Here is a 22,554-nt window from a genome sequence, read left to right as displayed (position 1 = left end):
GGGCTCCCACCTGGTACTCCTGGGCAACCTCCTCCATGAGGAAGGTGTGGTGACCGCGGTGCTCCTGAGACCGCTCACAGAGCCAGCAAATCAGCTTCCCATCCTCCTTACAGAAGAGCTGGAGTTTCTCCCCATGGTGCACACAGAGAATCACCTTCAGCTGCCTGCCTGAGCCCAACACCACCTCCCTGAGCCTCTCCACTATGTTGGCCAGGTGCCGATTGGGCCGCAGGTTCCCAGGCTGGTAGCTGGTCTGGCATACAGGACAGCTGCTCTCCCCTTCCTGGCCGATCACCAGTTCCTTGCTACTCCTTGTGATGCAGGCTTGGCAGAAGCTGTGGCCACAGTCCAGGCTCAGGGGTTCTGTGAGGAGCTCCAGGCAGATGGGGCAGGTCACCTCATCTCGTATGTCCACCAGCACTGCTGAAGTCATCATAGCCACTCCCCTGGCTCCTGCCTGCCCAGCTCTCAAGTCTAAGGTACTTCCTGCTTCCAGAATCGTGGCTAGATGGGCAAACAAAAAAAAGAGTCAGCATAAGAGATGAGAAGGAAAAAGGGATGCTGACTATCTTGATAAAGAGGTCAGACCCCTGGGGTAACTCCCAACACGTTCTTTACCCCAGTTCACATTAGACATCAATTATCACCCTCATTAGAGCAATACTGATGACTCCCCTTTCACTCCTATTGTTTGGAGGGACAAACTAAGGCCCCAGAAAGGAGTTGCCCTGTATGCTCCACTGTGTCTCACCTGTTCTCAGCCCACCACAAACACGCCCTCAATGTTAAAAGCACCAAACCACACTGCTGCCTCAGGATGTTTGCACGGGCCGGTACTGCTGCAAGCAAGAGGCTTTGCCCTGACATCCGCCTGACTCTGACTTTATTCAGCTCTCTCCTTACGTGTTCCTTATCAAAGGGTCTGCTCAGCTAAAGCACTCTCGATACACGTACCTGCTCGATTTTTCTTATCACTACATTTAAACAGTTCACTGCTGTATCCTCAGACCTAGCAGTGCTCGACACAGAGGTTCTCAACTTCAGGTGAATAAAAATCTAGCTACACAGGTTCTAGATCTTTCTCCCCATTCCTCCATAGATGATTAGACTTTTCTCACGAGCGTTTTTGTTTCTTTATGCCATTACTCTGGTATTGCTCTCCAGCATATAATTTCCAAGTTCAAAGGATCATTTATTTGTGAAGATGCTTCCACCTTCTGCTGTTCTACATACAGCCCTTTTGTCTCTCACAGTCATCTTCCCAGAAAAACCCAAAGAAACAACACTGACCACAATAACATGAGGCCATATTTCTACAACTAATACTTTTATAACTGGCTGTGATTTGGAAATCACATTCCTCTGTTTTCTCTATCCCTCACAGGAAAACTCTGAATAAGTAAGAGTAGTTTTGGCCCTTTGTAAGGAAATAAAGAGACCTTAAATGACTATAAAATCACATATCTTATTAAGTCCTAGAATTGGCATAACCTGACATGTCCAGAGTCCTGGTTCAAAGCTCTGTCCTGAACCTCAAAACGTTAACCAGTCAGTCAGTGGAAGCAGTGCTGAAAAGTCAGACACCGACCCGGTGCCTAAGGAGTGTGGGAACAGGAGAGTTCCCATGCGGCGGAGACATTTCCCAGGGCCTGTCACAAACTCCTACAGGAGCCTCCACGTATCGGGAGAGGGGACAGGTAGTGGTCGAGGCCACATGTTCTAGTGACAGGACAGTCTTCAGAGGAGGACGTGAGGTATGTGGGGGCTGGATGGGACAAAGGGGGGACTTAGAGCATTTCAGGAAAGAGTTTTGGAATCACTAACTGGATAAACATGTAAAAATGGGGGGGAGGGAGGTAAGAAATACTGATACCTGCTCATTATGGATTAACCTTGAAAACACTGTTTTAAGTGAATGGAGCCAGACATAAAATACCACTTATTATATCTATTTATATGAAACGTCCAGAGTAGACAAGTATATAGACCCAGAAAGTAGGTTAGTGGTTGCCGGGAGAGGGAATGGGGAGTGGCTGCTAGTGGATTTAGGATTTCTTTTGCAGGTGATGAAAATATTCTGTAATGAGAGAGTGGTGCTGGTTGAATAGCTGTGTGATTCTGCCAAAAAACCCCATTGAATTTACACCTTTAAAGGGTGAATTTTATATTATGTGAACTATAGCTCAGTTAAAAAAAAATTGTATGAGAGGATGATAGGAGAGTAGGAGATTACCTGGCGGCTTCATTTCAGAGCTCTCCAACCCACAGCTCTGACACAAGGCATGCTATGGGAGGTCTCAGAGTCCGGCATAGTGCTGCTGTATTTGGTGGGGAGATAATGATGCATGTAATAAATACTCTCCGATAGGTGTAACGTTTAGACTTCCAGCAGGGAACAAATCCATTTTTGAAGACATAGCCAAAGAAAATCATCATTCATGCAGGGAAGTATATACGCATAAAGGTATTTGTTTCATGGAATAGTGAGAGGCAGGAAATAATCACCAATACCATTTTCTAATTACTTTTTATGTGCTAGGCAAAGGTCGAATGCTTTACAGACATCGTCTGACCAAATCCTATGCTAATTCTATCAGGTTATAAGTTTAATGACACCTATTTTACGAATGTGAAAAGTGAATTTCTTAAGATATTTAATCACCAAAAGCCTCAGAGGGAGTAAGTGACAGAGTGAAAATTATAACCTGGTTTTATGTAGCTCCAAATGTCAAGCTGCTAACAAGCCCATCTCATTGGCCTGTCTAGTTCTTATGGGAAACATTTCTTCATCCCACCCACACCACCTGGAAGGCCATGCAGGTCGTGATGTGCCTTGGCTTGTTTCTATCCATGTCCTGACTGGTGCTCGTTTTCTAGTTTTGGCTGCACTGATTCAGCATAGCAGTCCCTTCCTACTGGCATTTGAAAGCATTCTATAGCTCTTCCTAAATTATCTGTAGGCTCCTTCTCCAGCCAAGCTCTACTTCATCCCAGGGACGTGGGCTGCTTCCCTTAGGCTGGCACCAGGGAGCAGAAGAGAAAGCACTGGCAATACAGTAACACAGACCCAGGTCTGAATACTGAATATATGGTCCTAGTTCTGCCACACAAGGCAATTCCTGATCTGACGTGGCTTAATCTTTTGTGCATTGCCAAAATCAATCCCTCCCTAAGAGTGTAGCTATGACAATTACCTGAGTCAATGTGTAGAGGAGTCTCAATAAAAACGAATAAAAACACCTATGGGGGCCACAGCTCTCCAATCCTTCAGGGCCCTTACCTCTTACCTTGAGGAAAAGGGCCTCTTCAGTATTTTTACAAGAGACAGAGCAGTTATGGCAGATTGGCAACTCTAATAATATCTGTTATATGAATGAATGAATCACTTTCTCTCCTGCTTTCAGATTTTCTTACTTCTTTTGGGCCTAGGAGAAAAATCAGCTATCTTAATTCAAAACAAGATTTAATGAGACAGCATTTAAGGACCATGTGAGAAAGCTGGACCTGACCCAGTTTGTCTCTGTGTGCCTGGGACAAGATCAGGTAAGAAAGCTAGAAGTACCTTTAACTAGACAACTAGAGATGCTAGAACTTACTATAACTTTATTTTTCTGTCTTGGCTGAATTAAGATAGATGTCCTTATTGAAAAACACTATTTTTTTCTCATTTTGCAAGGTTTTCAGTTGTTAAATTATATTACTGTTGTCTTATATCACACTGATAATTTTTTTGGAGACATTTAATCTAATTTATTTATTATTCTAGCATTGAATCACTTTCACTGGAGGCCATTTGCTCTGCCTGCCCACCTGGAGTCTTATTTGGAGCCACTCACAAACACACTGCCTAGCTTAAGTCACACTAGCCCTGGTCCCTGTTGTAATCTTCACCCATAGTGCTGAGAGCATGTGTGATTCCATAAAGGATCAAAGGTGATACCATGGAGTGAAGTTTAGTTTCTTCAATAATGGTGCTAGGACAACAGGACATCCACATGCAGTAAAACTAATCTAGACCAGTACCTTATATCCTTCATCAAAATTAACTTGGAGTGGATCAAAACCTAAATGTAAAACATGAAGCTGATAGGAGAAACTCCTAGAAGATAACAGAGGAGAAAACCTACATGACCTTGGGTATGGGAATATCTTTTCTTAATTGATATTTTTGTTGATTTTTTAAGTCTTATTTTAGTTTCAGGTATACAACACAGTGGTTCAACAGTTACCCATATTATTAAATCCTCACCCCCAGTAGTACAGCTACTATCTGTCACATAGGAAGAAGTTACAGAATCACTGGCTGTATTCTCCATGCTATACTATCCCCAGGACCAACCTGGGGATTGAGAATTTCTGTGCCCTTTATTCCCTTCACTCTCCCTACTCACTCACCCCAACCACTCTCCCATGGTAACCACCAGTCACTTCTCAGTGTCTATATGAATCTACTGCTGTTTTTGTTCCTTCTGTTTTGCTTTGCTTTTATATTCCACAAATATGTGAAATCAGATGGTATTTTCCTTCTCTGCCTGGCTTATTTCACTGAGCATAAAGGTAATGTATTTTTACATCTAACATTATAACACAAAAGACACAATCCATGAAATAAATAATAGCAAGTTGGAATTCATTAAAATTAAAAACTGCTTTGCAAAGATAATGTCACAAGAAATGAAAGGACAAGCCACAGAGTGAGAAAAATATTTGCAAAAGACACATCTGATAAAGGACGGTTATCGTAAACACTTAGTACAGAACTCTTAAAACTCAACAACAAAAAACCCCAAAACGTGATTAAAAAACAAGTCAAAACCTTAACAGACATCTCACCAAAGATATACAGATGGAAAATAAACATAGGAAAAGATGCTCCACATCATGTCATGAGAGAAATGCAAAGTAAAACAGCAATCTCATTATACGCTTATTAGAATGACCAAAATCTGGAACACACACAACACCAAATGCTGGCAATGATGTGGAGCCACAGGAACCCTCATTCATTGCTAGTGGGGCAAAAATCAGAGAGCCCTTACAAAGACAGTTTGGTGGCTTCGTACAAAACCAAATATACTCTTAAAAAATGATCTATCAACTACCTCCTTGGTTTTTACCCAAAGGAGACGAAAACTTAATGTGTATGAAGATGTTTCTAGCAACTTCAAAACTGGAAGCAACCAAGATCTCCTTCATAGGTGAGTGGCCAAATAAACTGTGTGGTACAAACAAGGGAATGTTTAGTGTTAAAAAGAAATGAACTATTAAAGCATAAGACTTGGAAGAATGGTAAATATATATTATTAAGCAAAAGAAGTCAATCTGAAATGCTTCAGACTGTGATTTCAGTCTATGATATTCTGGAAAAGGCAAAACTACAGGGTCAATAAAATGATCAGTGGTTGCCAAGGGTTGGGGTGAAGGCAAGAATAGGTAGTGCATGGGGGATTTTAGGGCAGTTTCAATACTCTGTATGAGATTACAATGATGGATATATGCCTTTATGCATTTGTCCAAACACATGATGGCACAACAACAAGAGTGAACCACAAGGTAAACTACGGACTCTGGGTGACTATGACGTGTCAATGCAGGTGCATCAATTGTAACAAATGTGCCACTCTGGTGGGGGATAATGAGGAAGGCTATGCATGTGTGGGATAGGGAGTATGTGGGAAATATCTGTACCTTCCCCTTTATTTTTTGGGACAATAAAACTGCTCTGAAAAATGTCTAATAAAAAATTTTTAGTGATATTATACTTAGTATTTTAACTGAAGGGCCACTCCATCTCCCCTCTAAAACACATGCAGCACTAACATTATTAATTTCAGACAAAAGTGTACTTGATATAAACTATTCTCCCAGGGGAGAGTTTCGCTCCATAAATGCAATGAAATAATAGTCAAACACTGGAAATAACCCATAAACCCATTACCTGGCAAATGAACAAACTGTGGTATATCTATATAATGGCTTATTACCAAACAACGAAATGGAGCTACAGACACATACAAGATAAATCTCAAAAGCATTATGCAAAATGAAAGAAGTTAGACACCAAAGATAAGTTGCTATATGATTTCATGTATATGAAATACTAGAAAAGAGAAAGCTATACTAATTGAAAGCATATCAGTGGATGCCAGTACCCACAGCTATGAAAAGGGGATGAACTACAAAGCGACACAAGGAGACTTTTGGAGTGATGGAAATGCCCTTTATATACCACGATTTTGTTGGTGGTTACACAACTGCTGATATGTCAAAACTGACAGAACTGTGTGCTTAAAATTGATGCCATACTAGATATAAATTATTATCCATCTGATAAAAACAAAACAAAGAAGAAATGCAATGAGAAAAATTGGAGGCTTGGGTTTCTGATCTTCTAAGCATAAATTACACTGTGTTCTCAAATATGGTTGCCACATGCAGCTATTCAAGCGCTTGAAATGTCACTAGTTGAAATTATATATTTTAAGTATAAATACATACGGTGGACTAAACAAGATGGTAGCATGAGAAATGAGGCAGAAACCTCCTCCCAAAACCACATATAACACAAAAATACACCAAATACAACTACTCCTGAAAGAGTGATCCAAAAGAAGACTACAACAGACTGCCTACATCTGGGGAAGAGAAGACCTCATGGAAAAGGGTAAAGCAGCAAAGCCGTGACCTGGAGGGACCCAAGCCCACCCCCACCCCAGCTCACTGGTGGGAGGAAGAGAAATGGAGTGTGGAGGGAGTAGAAGTCCAGGACTGCTAAACACCCACCCCTGGAGATTTGCTCAAGGAGCGCAAACCCACATTACATGGTGCTCTGGAGATTGGAGAGGTTGGACAGCAAACACAAGTGGAATACTTGGAGAGACTGAGATTCTAGCTGCTTGTGGAGAACAGGTACCCACAACAGGACGCTCTGGGACAAAAGAAAGACAGGCACTTTGAAAGACTTCCCAACAGCAAGAGGGATGCTAAAGGGGCAAGGAATGCACAGAGCTTGCTGCTCAAGATAAAGGAAAGGTGGACAAAATTGTCCCAGCACACTCAGCCAAGCAGGATGGGAACATTCAGGAGCTTCAGATGCTCCATTCCCTTGCCTGGCAATGCAGCAGGCCCCACAATGGCAAAATGCAAGCTGCTGCACCTTCTGCCCAGCCAGCACTGGTCCACTTGTCTGCTGCTCCCGCCATTGCATCAGGCCAGCTGGAGGGTGGCTACAAGAGCATAATGCAGAGGTTCCTCCCTGTGCACTCAGCCCACTGGCCCTGGCAGTAGAGGCAGGCACTGCAGCCAGGAAGAAGGAAAGAGCTCTCTCCTCCTGGCAGGCACTGGTACCGCTATCTTGAGACACATGCCATCATTCCAGGGGCTAGGATGCTCCAGATAGTAGAGCTTCTGGGCACTAGAGGGTGCTGCTTACACAGTTTTTATTCCATAGTGATTATTAGAATAATGAAATGGCAAAGGAATTTAGTCCACACAAAAATCTCACAAACACCGGGAAGGGGGCTAAGTAAAACTGAAGTCACCAATCTTGATAAAGATTTAAAAATAAAAATCATAAACATGCTCATGGAGCTATAGATAAATATTCATGACCTCAGGGAGGAATTCAAGAAAGAGACAGAAACTTTGAAAAATACAGTATCTGAGATGAAATGTACAATGAAGGGATTTAAAAGAAGATTAGATGAGGCAGAGGAGAGGGTAAATGAAATAGATATTAGAGAACAGGAATACAAAGAAGGAGGCACACAGATCTCCCAACACAAGGGACCCAAGGACAAGGACAGAGTATTAAAAGCAGCCAGAGAGAGAAAAAAGATCACATAAAAAAACCCATCAGGTAGGATAAAACTAACTGTAAATCAACGATTAATGCATGCTTTAAATATCCTTAATTTTGATCACTTAAAGGGTATCAGACGATCGGCTATGGATGTACACTTTTCTGATAATATTCCTCTCTCTTAAAAAAAAAAAAAAACAGCAGTTCCTGTGTGGTGACCTCCAATGAGTTCTACACAATGGTATAAAGGGCATATCAAAGTGTGGGCAAAGGGTCTGTTTGTGTTTATACAGAGGATCAAAGCCTAATTTGGCTACCCCGAAAATGAACTAAGATACAATATGAAGAAGAACTTCCAACATCAGCACTCTCTGGATCATCAAAAAACCTCAACAAAGATCCAGGCGATGCTGCAGTTGTAGCTGCATTCATCCCACCGGTTCCTGGACTTGCCACTGGAATGAAGAAGGAGATATCTAAGCTGGCCTGTGCATACAGTAAAACAACAAATTTGACTGGATCTATACTGTTGGAACTCAACCAAGAATTAGGAGAAGTGCAAGTTGTAGCGCTCCAAAATCTTACAACTACAGACTATCTACTGTTAAAAGAACATATGGGATGTGAACAGTCCCCAGGAATGGGTTGTTTTAATTTGTCTGATTTCTCTCAGACTATTCAAGCACAGTTGGACAATATCCATTATATCATAGATTTCACAAATGCCTAGGGTGCCTAACTGGTTTTCTTGGCTTCACTGGAGATGGCTGGTAATTATAGATCTGCTTCGGTTATGTAACTGTATCCCCATTATGTTAATGTGTGTGTGCAATTTAATTAGTAGTTTAAAACCTATACATGCTTAAGTTACTCTACAAGAAGATATGTCAAAGAAATAATCAATCTTCCCATGTTTTCTTCCATCTGCTACCTCTATAGCTTTTCTTCTTGCTTCCTAATTACAACCCTTAAATAGAATTCGTGCCTTATATCGAATTCACCAAGTATCATAACTCCTCCAAGTGGTAAAGATACCTCAAGACAAATGCTGGGCATGGAAGCCACAGGGCATAAATCCGCAAAGAAGTAAAAAGCTAACCATTTCAAACAATATGGCTTCTCTCTCACTTACCAACTTTACATTTCCCTGTATGGCCCCGGAAGATGACTGGTTAGCCAGAGACGGGTAAGATTCCTCAAGGGAGGAACAACCTAAGACAGGCACAGTCGCAGGGGGGCCATCAGGTGAGAAATTGGAGATCAACAGAGGTGAGGCTTAGAACCTCACCCCCCCTGTTCTGCGAGAAATCTTCTGCATCCGTGGATGTATTATTGCCCTTGTCTAGCTTGGATTAACACTTAGTCTACAGGCACACACCTGATCATCTACATTTGCTCTCTTACAACACTAAACTATGTTTTCTACCTTTATCTTGCATCTACCTACCACTTCAGTATTTTATTTAAAAAGAATAATAATAATAACAATAAAGGGAGAAATGTAGGATTCACATATAAATCAAGTATAAAAATCAAACGAATATTCATATTTGACCTGATTGTTTATAGTTCATAATGAGTGATCAAAACCGAAAGTTTTTGTGATGACTGCCCTTGTACTGTTCACCATGTAAGAACTTATTCACTATGTAAGAATTTGTTCACCATGTAAGAACTTGTTCGTTATGCTTCAGAAGATTGGAGACTGACGAGAATTAGGCTGGGGGTGGATTAATGATTGTGCATTGAGCATTGACTCCTTTATACAGAATTTTAGTGTTGTTAACAATCATTTGATCAATAAATATGAGAGATGCCCTCACAAAAAAAAAAAAAAAAGGACAAAAACCACATGATCATCTCCATAGACACTGAAAAAGCATCTGACAAAATTCAACATCATTCATGATAAAAACTCTCAGCAAAATGTGCATGGAGGAGAATTACCTCAACATAATAAAGGCCATATATGACAAACTCAGAGCCAACATCATACTTAACAGCGAGAAGCTGAAAGCTTTTCCTTTAAGATCAGGAAACAAACAAGGATGCCCACTCTCCCCACTTCTATTGAACACAGTACTGGAGGTCCTAGCCACAGCCATCAGACAACACAACAAAATAAAAGGCATTCAGATTGGCAAGGGAGAAGTTAAACTGTCCCTGTTTGTAGATGACATGATATTGTATATAAAAAAACCTAAAGAATCCACTCCAAAACTTCTAGATGTAATATCTGAATTCAGGAAAATTGCAGGATACAAAATTTATACACAGAAATCTGTGGCATTCCTATACACTAACAATGAACCAGCAGAGAGAGAAATCAGGAAAACAATTCCATAAAAAAGAATAAGATACCTAGGAATAAACCTAACCAAGGAAGTGAAGGACCTATACTCTGAAAACTACCACTCATGAGAGAAATTAAAGATGATAACAATAAATGGAAACACATCCCGTGCTCATGGATAGGAAGAATTAATATTGTCAAAATGGCCATCCTGCCTAAAGCAATCTATAAATTCAATGCAATTCCTATCAAAATACCAACAGCATTCTTCAACAAACTAGGGAAAATCATTCTAAAATTCATATGGAACCACAAAAGACCTCGAAGAGCCAAAGCATTTCTGAGAAGGAAGAATAAAGCTGGGGGATATTATGCTCCCTAACTTAAAGCTCTACTAAAAAGCCACATTAATGAAGACAATTTGGTACTGGGACAAGAACAGACTCATAGATCAATGAAATAGACTAGAGATCCCTGATATAAACCCAACCATATATGGTCAATTAATATATGATAAAGGAGCCATCAACATACAATGGGGAAATGACAGCCTCTTCAACAGCTGGTATTGGCAAAACTGGACAGCTACATGCAAGAGAATGAAACTGGATTACTGTTTAACCCCATGCACAAAAGTAAACTCAAAATGGATCAAAGACTTAATGTAAGTGATGAGACCATAAAACTCTTAGAAGACAAGATAGACAAACTTCTCCTGAATATAAGCATGAGCAACTTCTTCCTGAATGCATCTCCTCAAGCAAGGGAAACAAAAGCAAAAATGAACTCATGGGACTACATCAAACGGAAAAGTTTCTGTACAGCAAAGGACACCTTCAACAGAATAAAAGGCATCTTACAGTATGGGAGAATATATTTGTAAATGACATATCCGAGAAGGGGTTAACATCCAAAATACATAAAGAACTTACACAACTCAACATCCAAAAACAAATAACCCAATTAACGAATGGGCAGAGGATATGAAGAGACACTTCTCCAAAGAAGAAATTCAGATGGTCAACAGACACATGAAAAGATGCTCCACATCGCTAATCATCAGGAAAATGCAAATTAAAACCACAATGAGATATCACCTCACACCAGTAAGGATGGCCAGCATCCAAAAGACTAAGAACAACAAATGGTGGCGAGGATGTGGAGAAAGGGGAACCCTCCTACCCTGCTGGTGGGAATGTAAGCTAGTTCAACCATTATGCAAAGCAATATGAGGTTCCTCAGAAAACTAAAAATAGAAATACCATTTGACCCGGGAATTCCACTCCTTGGAATTTACCCAAAGATACAACTTCTCAGATTCAAAAAGACATATGCACTCCTGTGTTTATCACAGCATTTGTTATAATCGCCAAGATATGGAAGCAACCTAAGTGTCCATCAGTAGATGAATGGATAAAGAAGATCTGGTACATACACACAATGGAATACTATTCGGCCATAAGAAAGAAAGAAATCATACCATTTGCAACAACATGGATGGAGCTGGAAGACATTATGCTCAGTGAAATATGCCAGGTGGAGAAAGACAAGTGCCAAATGACTTCCCTCATTTGTGGAGTATAACAATGAAGCAAAACTGAAGGAACAAAATAGCAGCATACTCAGAGACTCCAAGAAGGAACTAGTGGTTACCAAAGGGGAGGGATGTGGGAGGGTGGGTGGGGAGGGAGGGAGAAGGGGATTGAGGGCTATTATGCTTAGTACACATGGTGTGGGGGATCACAGGGAGAACAGTGTAGTAGCACAGAGAAGGCACATAGTGGATCTGTGGCATCTTGCTGCACTGATGGACAGTGACTGCATTGGGGTATGGGTGGGGACTTGATAATATGGATAAATATAGTAACCACATTGTTTTTCATGTGAAACCTTCATAAGAGTGTATATCAATCATACCTTAATAAAAAAGTTTTTTAGAAAAGGAAAAAAAAAAAAACCCATCAGGCTATCAACAGATTTCTCAGCAGAGACCTTACAGGCCAGAAGGGAGTGGCATGATATAATTAATACAATGAAACAGAAGGACCTCCAACCAAGAATATTCTACCTGGCAAGATTAAGATTTAAATTTGAAGCAGGGATTAAACAATTTCCAGATAAGCAAAAGTTGAGGGAATATACCTCCCACAAACCATCTCTACAGTGTTTTTTGGAGGCACTGCTATAGATGGGAGTGCTCCTAAGGCTAAATAACTGTCACTAGAGAAAATAAAACCACAGTAAAGGAAGTAGACCAATTAATTACTAACCAAATGCAAAATTAAATCAATTACTCACAAAATCAGTGAACAGACATAAAAACAGTACAGAATATGACAATTAATATATAAAGAGTGGAGGAGGAAGAAAAAGAAGGGAGAGAAAAAAAGAACCTTTAGATTATGCTTGAAATAGCATAATAAGTGAATTAAGTTAGACTGTTAGATAGTAAAGAAGCTGCCCTTGCACCTTTGGTAACCATGAATCTAAAGCCTGCAATGGCAATAAGCTCATATCTATTGATAATCACCCTAAATGTAAATGAACTGAATGTACCAAGAAAATACATAGAGTTGCAGAATGGATAAAAAAAGCAAGATCCATCTATATGCTGCCTACAAGAGACTCACTTCAAACCCAAAGACATGCACAGACTAAAAGTGAAGGGATGGAAAAAGATATTTCATGCAAATAATAGGAAGAAAAAAGCAGAAGTTGCAGTACTTGTATCAGACAAAATAGACTTCAAAACAAAGTAACAAAAAACAAAGAAGGAAATTACATAATGATAAAGGAGTCAGTCCAGCAAGAGAATATAACCATTATAAATATCTATGCACCCAACACAGGAGCACCTACATGTGTGAATGAAATGCTAACAGAATTAAAGGGGGAAATAGAATGCAATGCATTCATTTCAGGAGACTTCAACATACCACTCACTCCAAAGGACAGGTCAACCATACAGAAAATAAGGAGACAGAGGCACTGAACAACACAGTAAAACACATGGACCTAACACACATCTACAGAACGCTCCACCCAAAAGCACCAGGAAACATTCTTCTCAAGTACACATGGAACATTTTCCAGAATAGATCACATACTAGGCCACAAAAAGAGCCTCAGTAAATTCAGAAACATTGAAATTGTACCAGCTTCTCAGACCACAAAGGTATGAAACTAGAAATAAATTATGCAAAGAAAACAAAAAGCCCACAAAGACACAGAGTCTTAACAACATGCTCCTAAATAATCAATGAATCAATGACCAAATAAAGAGATCAAGCAATATATGGAGACAAATGAAAACAACTCAACACCCCAGAATATGTGGGATGCAGCAAAGGCAGTTCTAAAAGGAAAGTATATAGCAATACAAGCTAACCTCAAGAAAGAAGAACAATCCCAAAGGAACAGTCTAAACTCATAATTAAAGAAACTAGAAAAAGAAGAACATATGAGGCCCAAAGTCAGTAGAAGGAGGGACATAATAAAGATCAGAGAAGAAATAAATAAAATCGAGGAGAATAAAACAATAAAAAGAATCAATGACACCAGTAGCTGGTTCTTCAAGAAAATTAACAAAATAGATAAACTCCTTGCCAGACTTATCAAGAAAAAAGAGAGTGCACATACATAAACAGAATCAGAAATGAGACAGGAAAAAATAGTATGGACAACACAGAAATAGAAGATTTATTAGAGAATACTATGAAAAATTACATGCTAACAAATTGGATAACCTAGAAGAAATGGACAACTTTCTAGAAAAATACAACCTTCCAAGGCTGACCCAGGAAGAAGGAGAAAATCTGAATGGACCAATTAACAGCAATAAAATTGAACTGGTAATCAAAAAATTACCTTAGAACAAAACACCTGGACCAGATGGTTTCACCACTTATTTTATCAAACTTTTATGAAGACCAAATGTCCATCCTCCTTAAAGCTTTTCAAAAAGTAGAATAGAAGCAAATACTTCCAAACTCATTCTATGAGGCCAGCATCACCCTAATACCAAAATCAGACAAAAACACCACAAAAAAAGAAAATCATGGACAAATATCCCTGATGAACATAGATGCAAAAATACTCAACAAAATATTAGCAGACCAAATTCAAAAATACATCAAAAAGATAATCCATCATAATCAAATAGGATTTATTCCAGGGATGCAAGGATGGTAGACTTCTCAGAAATCCATCAACATCAGCCACCACATCAACAAAAAGAGGGACAAATATCACATGATCATCTCAATAGATGCCGAAAAAGCATTTGACAAAATTTAACATCCATGCATGATAAAAACTCTCAACAAAATGGGTAAAGAGGGCAAGTACCTCAACATTATAAAGGCCAGAAATGACAAACCCACAGCCAATATCATACTTAACAGCAAAAAGCTGAAAGCTTTTCCTCTAAAATCGGGAACAAGATAAGGATGCCCACTTTAATTCAAAATAGTACTGGAGGCAATAGCCACAGCGATCAGACAACACAAAGAAATAAAAGGCATCCAGACTGGTAAGGAAGAAGTTAAACTGTCATTGTTTGCAGATGACATGACATTGTACATAAAAAGACCCAAAAGAATTCACCCCAAAACTACTAGAATAACTGAATTCAGCGAAGTTTCAGGATACAAAATTAATACACAGAATTCTGTGGCATTCCTATATACTACTGATGAACAGAAAAGAGAAATCAGGAAAACAATTCCATTTACAAATGCATCAAAAAGAATGAAATACCTAGGAATAAACCTACCCAAGGAGGTAAAAGACCTATACCCTGAAAACTACAAGACACTCAGTAGAGAAATTAAAGAAGACTTCAATAAATGGAAATACATCCTGTGCTCATGGATAGGAAGAATTAATATTGTCAAAATGGTCACCCTGCCTAAAGCAATCTATAGATTCAATGCAATCCCTATAAAAATACCAACAGCATTCTTCAAAGAACTAGAATGAATAGTTCTAAAATTCATATGGAACCACAAAAGACCCCTAATAGCCAAAGCAATCCTGAGAAGGAAGAATAAAGCTGGGGGGATTTCACTCCCCAACTTCAAACTCTACTAGAAAGCCACAGTAATCAAGACAAATTGGTACTGGCACAAGAACAGATCCATAGATCAATGGAACAGAACTGAGAGCCCAGATATAAACCCAAGCATTCATGGTTAACTAACATACAATAAAGAAGCCATGGATATACAATGGGGAAATGACAGCTTTTTCAACAACTGATGTTGGCAAACTGGACACCTACATGTAAGAGAATGTAACTGGATTATTGTCTGACTCCATACACAAAAATAAACTCAAAATGGATCAAAGACTTGAATGTAAGTCATGAAACCATAAAACTCTTGGAAGAAAACATAGGCAAAAATCTCTTGAATATAAACATGGGCAATTTTTTTTTCCTAAACATATCTCTTGGGCAAGGGAAACAAAAACAAAAATGAACAAATGGAACTACATGAAGCTAAATAGTTTCTTTACAGTAAAGGACACGATCAGTAGAAGAGAAAGGCATCCTATAGTATGGGAGTATATATTCATAAATGACGTATCTGATAAGCAGTTAGCATCCAAAATATATAAAGAACTCACATGCCTTAACACCCAAAAACCAAAAAACCTGATTAAAAAAATGGGTGTAGGCCAGTAATGATGGCTGCCATCCAAAAGACAAACAACAACAAATGTTGGCGAGGCTGTGGAGAAAGGGGAACCCTCCTACACTGCTGGTGGGAATGTAAGTTAGTTCAACCATTGTGGAAAGCAGTATGGAGGTACATCAAAATGCTCAAAACAGACTTACCATTTGACGCAGGAATTGCACTCCTAGGAATTTACCCTAAGAATGCAGCAATCAAGTATGAGAAAGATCAGTGCACCCCTATGTTTATCGCAGCACTATTTACAATAGCCAAGAATTGGAAGCAACCTAAATGTCCATCGATAGATGAATGGATAAAGAAGATGTGGTACATATACACAATGAAATACTACTCAGCCATAAGAAAAGGGCAAATCCAATCATTTGCAGCAACATGGATGGAGCTGGAGGGTATTATGCTCAGTGAAACAAGCCAAGTGGAGAAAGAGAAATACGAAATGATTTCATTTATCTGTGGAATATAAGAACAAAGGAAAAACTGAAAGAACAAAACAGCACCAGAATCACAGAACTCAAGAATGGACTAACAGGTACCAAAGGGAAAGGGACTGGGGAGGATGGGTGGGTAGGGAGGGATAAGGGGGGGGAGAAGTAGGGGGGTATTAAGATTAACATGCATGGGGGGGTAGGAGAAAAGGGAGGGCTGTCCAACACAGAGAAGGCAAGTAGTGATTCTACAACATTTTGCTATGCTGATGGACAGTGACTGTAAAGGGGTTTATAGGGGAGATCTGGTATAGGGGAGAGCCTAGTAAACATAATATTCGTCATGTAAGTGTAGATTAGTGATACCAAAAACAAAACAAAACAAAACAAAACAAAAAAAGGCCAGTTCCTGTGTGGTAACCTCCAATGAGTTCTACACAAGGGTATAAAGGGCATATAAAAGTGTAGGCAAAGGGTCTGTTTGTGTTTATACAGAAGATCAAAGCCTAATTGGGCTACCCCGAAAATGAACTAAGATACGATATGAAAGAGAACTTCCAACATCAGCACTCTCTGGAAGACTCATGCCAGAAGATGATCATCAAAAAATCCCAACAAAGATCCACGCACTGCTACAGCTGTAGATGCACTCATCCCACCAGCTCCTGGACTTGCCATTGGAATGAAGGAGATATCTAAGCTGGCCTGTGCATACAGTAAAACAACAAATTTGACTGGATCTATACTGTTGGAACTCAACCAAGAATTAGGAGAAGTGCAAATTGTAGCGCTCCAAAATCTTACAACTACAGACTATTTACTGTTAAAAGAACATAAGGGATGTGAACATTCCCCAGGAATGGGTTGTTTTAATTTGTCTGATTTCTCTCAGACTGTTCAAGTTCAGTTGGACAATATCCACCATATCATAGATAAGTTTTCACAAATGCCTAAGGTGCCTAACTGGTTCTCTTGGTTTCACTGGAGATGGCTGGTAATTACAGATATGCTTTGGTTATGTAACTATACTCCTATTATGTTAATGTGTGTGCGCAATTTAAGTAGTAGCTTAAAACCTATACATGCTGAAGTTACTCTACAAGAAGATATGTCAAAGAAATAATCAATCTTCCCATGTTTTCTTCCGCCTGCTACTTCTATAGCTTTTCTTCTTCCTTCCTAATTACAACCCTTAAATAGAATTCGTGCCTCATATCAAATTTACCGAGTATCATAATTCTTCCAAGTGGTAAAGATACCTCAAGGCAAATGCTGGGCATAGAAGCTACAGGGCACAAATATGCAAAGAAATAAAAAGCTAACCATTTCAAACAATAAGGCTTCTCTCTCTCTTACCAACTTTACATTTCCCTGTATGGCCCCGGAAGATGACTGGTTAGCCAGAGACAGGTAAGATTCCTCAAGGGAGGAACAACCTAAGACAGGCACAGTCGCAGGGGGGTCATCAGGTGAGAAATTGGGGATCAACAGAGGTGAGGCTTAGAACCTCACCCCCCCGTTCTGAGAGAAATCTTCTGCATCCGTGGATGTTTTATTGCCCTTGTCTAGCTTGGATTAACACATAGTCTACAGGCACACACCTGATCATCTACATTTGCTCTCTTACAACACTAAACTATGTTTTCTACCTTTATCTTGTATCTACCTACCACTTCAGCATTTTATTAAAAATAATAATAATAAAGAGAGAAATGTGGTATCCACATATAAATCAAGTATAAAAACCAAATGCGTATTCATATTTGAACTGACTGTTTAGAGTTCATAATGCATGAGCAAAACCGAAAGTTTCTGTGATGACTGCCCTTGTACTGTTCACTATGTAACTTATTCATTATGTAAGAATTTGTTCTCCATGTAAGAACTTGTTTGTTATGCCTCAGAAGATTGGAGACTGACGAAAATTAGGCTTGGGGTGGATTAATGATTGTGCATTGAGCATTGACTCCCCTATACAGAATTTTATTGTCGTTAACAACCATTTGATCAATAAATATGAGAGATGCTCTCACAAAAAAAAGTAAAATAAAATAAAAAATAAAAAATAAAAAAAATAAAAAAAAAAAGGACAGACTTCCAATGGTAAAATAAAGAAGTAACCGGAATGTAATGCTGTAATGTATAGCATAAGGAATATAGTCAAGATATTGTAACAGCTTGGTAGGGTGATAGCTGGAACCTAGAATTATGTATAAAAATGTTTTATCACTGTGTTGTACACTTGAAACTAATGTAATGTAATGTAATACTGTGTGTCAACTACCCTTCAATAAAAAAATAATTATCTAAAAAAAAAAATGGGTGTAGGATCTCAACAGATACTTCTCCAAAGAAGAAATTCAGATGGCCAACAGGCACATGAAAAGATGCTCCACATTGGTATTATCAGGGATATGCAAATTAAAGCCACAATGAAGTAACACTTCACACCAGTTAGAATGGCCGACATAGAAAAGAGTAGGAACAACAAATGCTGGAGAGGATGCGGAGAAAGGGGAACCCTCCTACACTGTTGATGGGAATGTAAATTAGTTCAACCATTGTGGAAAGCAGTATGGAGGTCCTTCAAAAAACTAAAAATAGGAGTATCATTTGACCCAGGAATTCCATTCATAGGAATTTACCCAAAGAAAACAAGATTCCTGATTCAAAAAGACATATGCACCTGTATGTTTATCACAGCACTATTTACAACAGCCAAGATACGGAAGCAACCTAAGTATCCATCAGTAGATGATGGATAAAGAAGTTGTGGTACATATACACAATGGAATACTATTCAACCATAAGAAGAAAACAAATCCTCCCATTTGCAAGAACATGGATGGATCTAGAGGGTATTATGTTCAGTGAAATAAGCCAGGTGGAGAAAGATAAGTACCAAATGATTTCACTCATTTGTGGAGTATGACAAGGAAGCAAAACTGAAGGAACAAAACAGCAGCAGATTCACAGACTCTAAGAAGGGAAAAGCAGTTACGAAAGGGAAGGGGGTAGGGAGAGAGGGAAAAGGAGATTAAGGGGCATTATGATTGGCATACACAATGTAGGGGGTCAGGGCGAAGGCAGTATAGCAGAGAAAGTAGTGACTCTATAGCATCTTACTATGTTGATGGACAGTGACTGCAGTGGGGTGTATGGGGGACTTAATTAATATGGGTGAATGTAATAACCACAGTGTTGCTCATGTGAAACCTTCATAAGATTGTGTATCAATGATACCTTAACTAAAAAATACACACTGGATTTCAGATTTAGTTAGAAAAAATAAAACATCTAATAGTCCATACATTTATTGATATAAACTATTCTCCTGTGGGAGAGTTTCTGCCTCATAAATGCAATGCAATAATAGCCAAACACTGGAAATAACCTATAAACCCATTGCCTGGCAAATGAACAAATTTAGATAACTGTACAATGGCTTATTACCAAACAATGAAATGGAGCTACAGACACAAGATAAATCTCAAAAGCATTATGCAAAATGAAAGCTAGACACCAAAGATATGTTATTGTGTGATATCATATATATTTATATTGATTATACAGCCTAATTTTGGATACATTGAATTAAATAAGGTACATTATACAGCCTATTTTGGATACATTGAGTTAAATAAGGTACATTAAAATCAATTTCACCTGTGCCTTCTAACTTTTTAATGAGGCCACTAGGAAATTAAAAATTATATATGTGTTAGGCAGAAGACAGAAATGAGTGGGATGGAAAGAAGAGCACCCCAAAGATGACTCAGGGAGTTGATCAAATAGAACCAGAAAGCCAGAAATGACTCAAAGAGTTAATCAGATGAAGCCACAGAGTCCAAGAGTGACTCAGGAAATGTCCAGGGTCCCTGAGATAAGAAACATCAGAGGCACAGTCACAGCACAGCCCCTGTCCCCATTTCACCAGTCAGAAGAAGCCTAGAGAGCTGACAGATGTCAATCAAGAACCTCTCTGCCCTGCCAAAAGCCACATAAAAGCAGCCTCAGAATGAGCATCCACGCCTGGCTGTCTCACCTTAGGCAGGCCCGCTCTGTGACTCTATGCAGGGTGTATTAAAACTTACTTTGCTTCCTTGACTTTGGTCTCTTGTCTCACTATATCTGATTTCCCTGCGACACTGAGCCAAGTCCTTTCATTCCTAACGTACGTACCTCTGTTATATATTCTGTATTTCTTTTCCATCTAATGCTCTACTTTGATATTCAAGACAGAGAAGGATTTTTCAACAGAAAAAAACAGAGTTGCTGTCTCGTCAAAGGGTATATACATTTGAGGCTGGGGAAAGTGGAGGGGGGAATTCAGTCAGCATGCTTGGCCACATACTGGCAGGCCCTTGATCATTTCCTGCTGCAGCAGAGCACAGCCCAGAGGAAACAGGAGAGGCTAACTGAGTCTCCCACTAAGGCCATGCTCCATGGGCAGTGTGGCTGGGCTGAGAGATGAGTCTGGTGGGCAGATCCCAGAGCCTGAGGTGCAAGAGCCCAGTGCACAAAATTAGCAAATGAAAGAAGCCAAATTCAGGACCAGGTGGGGCCATTATATCAGAGGCAGATGCCTGGAAAAGGTCAAGTGGTCCGCTATCTAGCAGCACAGGCATCCAGGGGAATCTTTATGCAGAATCTCAGCTCACCCTGATCAATTCAGTATTTGCACTTTAATAAGGATCTCCAGGTATTCCTATGCACATAAAAGCTTCAGAGGTACTGCCGTAGGTGAGGGAGCCTCTTTCTCAAATCAATGCAATTTAGGGTGCAAAATAGCTAGGAGGGGGTGGGAAGGGGAAGAGCCAAAAAAGAGACTGATACTTAGATCTGAAGCACCTCTTAGAATGGAAGCTCACAATTTCATATCAAAATGGCTTTCAGAATAAGTCAGTGACTGAGCAAGGAATACTGTTCCATGCTGGGGGCTCAGAATGAATTAGCAGGAAGATGGTCAGGGCTGCCTCCCAAAGCTGGGGAGCTCTGGGAAAGTGGACAGAAAACCTCAACAGGTGGCAAGCTGCATTCATAAGTGAATTGGGTTTTCCTGTGCTTAGGTAGTAACTAATTTTTACCTTTGTTTAGGGTTATAGTCTCCTTTAACCTATTATCTGGAACCGATTATCAGATGGCACTTGACAAATACTTGAATTGGAACATCAGCAGCTTCAAAGATGCCTTTAATTCACTTCAAAAGAATCTGTACTCCATGCATCTCAGAAACTTGTAATAATTAAGTAACTTTGCAAGTTATTAAAATCCTGTCTTGCACAGGTTACTTACTTCTCCCTGAGGTTTAGATAACCCATTAGCTGATTTTTTTTTTAGGATTCTAAGATTTTTACAGTTTTTGTTTTTGTTTTTGCATCTGTAATTCCTAGTTCTCAAAACTGATGCACTTTTACTTGCTTAGCGGTTAGAAGTCAGTCTCTTCTATCATAGTGCATTTTAGCATATTTTATTCCCCACTACATTCAAAAACTTTTAACTGTGCTTTTTTTTAAAAGTTGGCATTGAGTTTGTCAAGAATAATGACAATAATTTGAGTATTTAGTCAGAGAGTCTCATATGTGTTTAAACCTCTGCCTCTCTTAATCCTCACCAAACGTATTACTCTATTTTATAGATGGAGAAATAATCTCTAAGAGATAGATCAGTGTCAGAGTCGGAACTTGAACGCAGGCAGCACAGGTTCTTAATCACATTTCTGTCTTGATTGATTAACCTTGTCCTTAATCTCACTTAACTCATTTGCAGAGAGAATGAAAAAGAGATAAAATTGTATCATGACCTCCAAAAGGCGGGGGGCCTCATGTTTCACTGCCCTGTCACCTCTGCCAGAAGTGACGAGTGGCCGCGCCACAGGACTGCAGGCAAATCCCTGTGACCCGCACATCGAGACAAGGAGGAGCCATCGAAGCTCCAGATGTGAGCAGCACCTGGCAGCCAAGGCCCTTGGGGGCAAACCCGGGAGTGTGAGTCAGAGAGCGGGCCGCCTCCTCGGGGCGGCTGCCTGACTCGGCCCGGCCCTGCCGCCTCCCCAGAACCGCAGGGCTCTCGGCCGGCCCCGGCCCCGCACAGCCCCACCTCGCCGCCGCCTCCGGGACACGCGGGGCTCGCAGGCAGGAGAGCGGGGAGGGCGCTGGCCTCAGAGCGCACGCCGGAGGCGCCCGGCTCAGCGCTTCCAGAGCGGCCGGTCCCCTGCCTCCTTCCGCTTCCAGAGCCCCGGCTTCACTTCCACTGCGCTTTACACAAACTCCCCAAACTTAAGGCAGCTCACACTGCGAGGTCTCCCTCCCTCTTCCTCCGCCCGCGAACGCGCAC

At 40.1% G+C, this 22,554-nt stretch overlaps 1 protein-coding gene across 2 annotated transcripts in view; it reads right to left on the bottom strand.

Moving 5' to 3' along the window:
- LOC118933075 (tripartite motif-containing protein 6) overlaps nucleotides 1-22,554 on the bottom strand; it is a 162,945-nt gene that overhangs the window by 7,706 nt on the left and 132,685 nt on the right. For both annotated transcript variants that reach the window (XM_036927045.2, XM_036927048.2), the window contains exon 2: nucleotides 11-504. In XM_036927045.2, the coding sequence (XP_036782940.2) occupies nucleotides 11-504 (494 nt within the window). The remainder of the gene's footprint in view (nucleotides 1-10; nucleotides 505-22,554) is intronic.

Source organism: Manis pentadactyla, chromosome 9, assembly GCF_030020395.1.
Source record: "Manis pentadactyla isolate mManPen7 chromosome 9, mManPen7.hap1, whole genome shotgun sequence".
In the NCBI taxonomy this organism is placed as follows: domain Eukaryota; kingdom Metazoa; phylum Chordata; class Mammalia; order Pholidota; family Manidae; genus Manis; species Manis pentadactyla.
The sequence above is the reverse complement of the archived record's forward strand: the minus strand, read 5'-3'. Positions and strand labels throughout refer to the sequence as shown.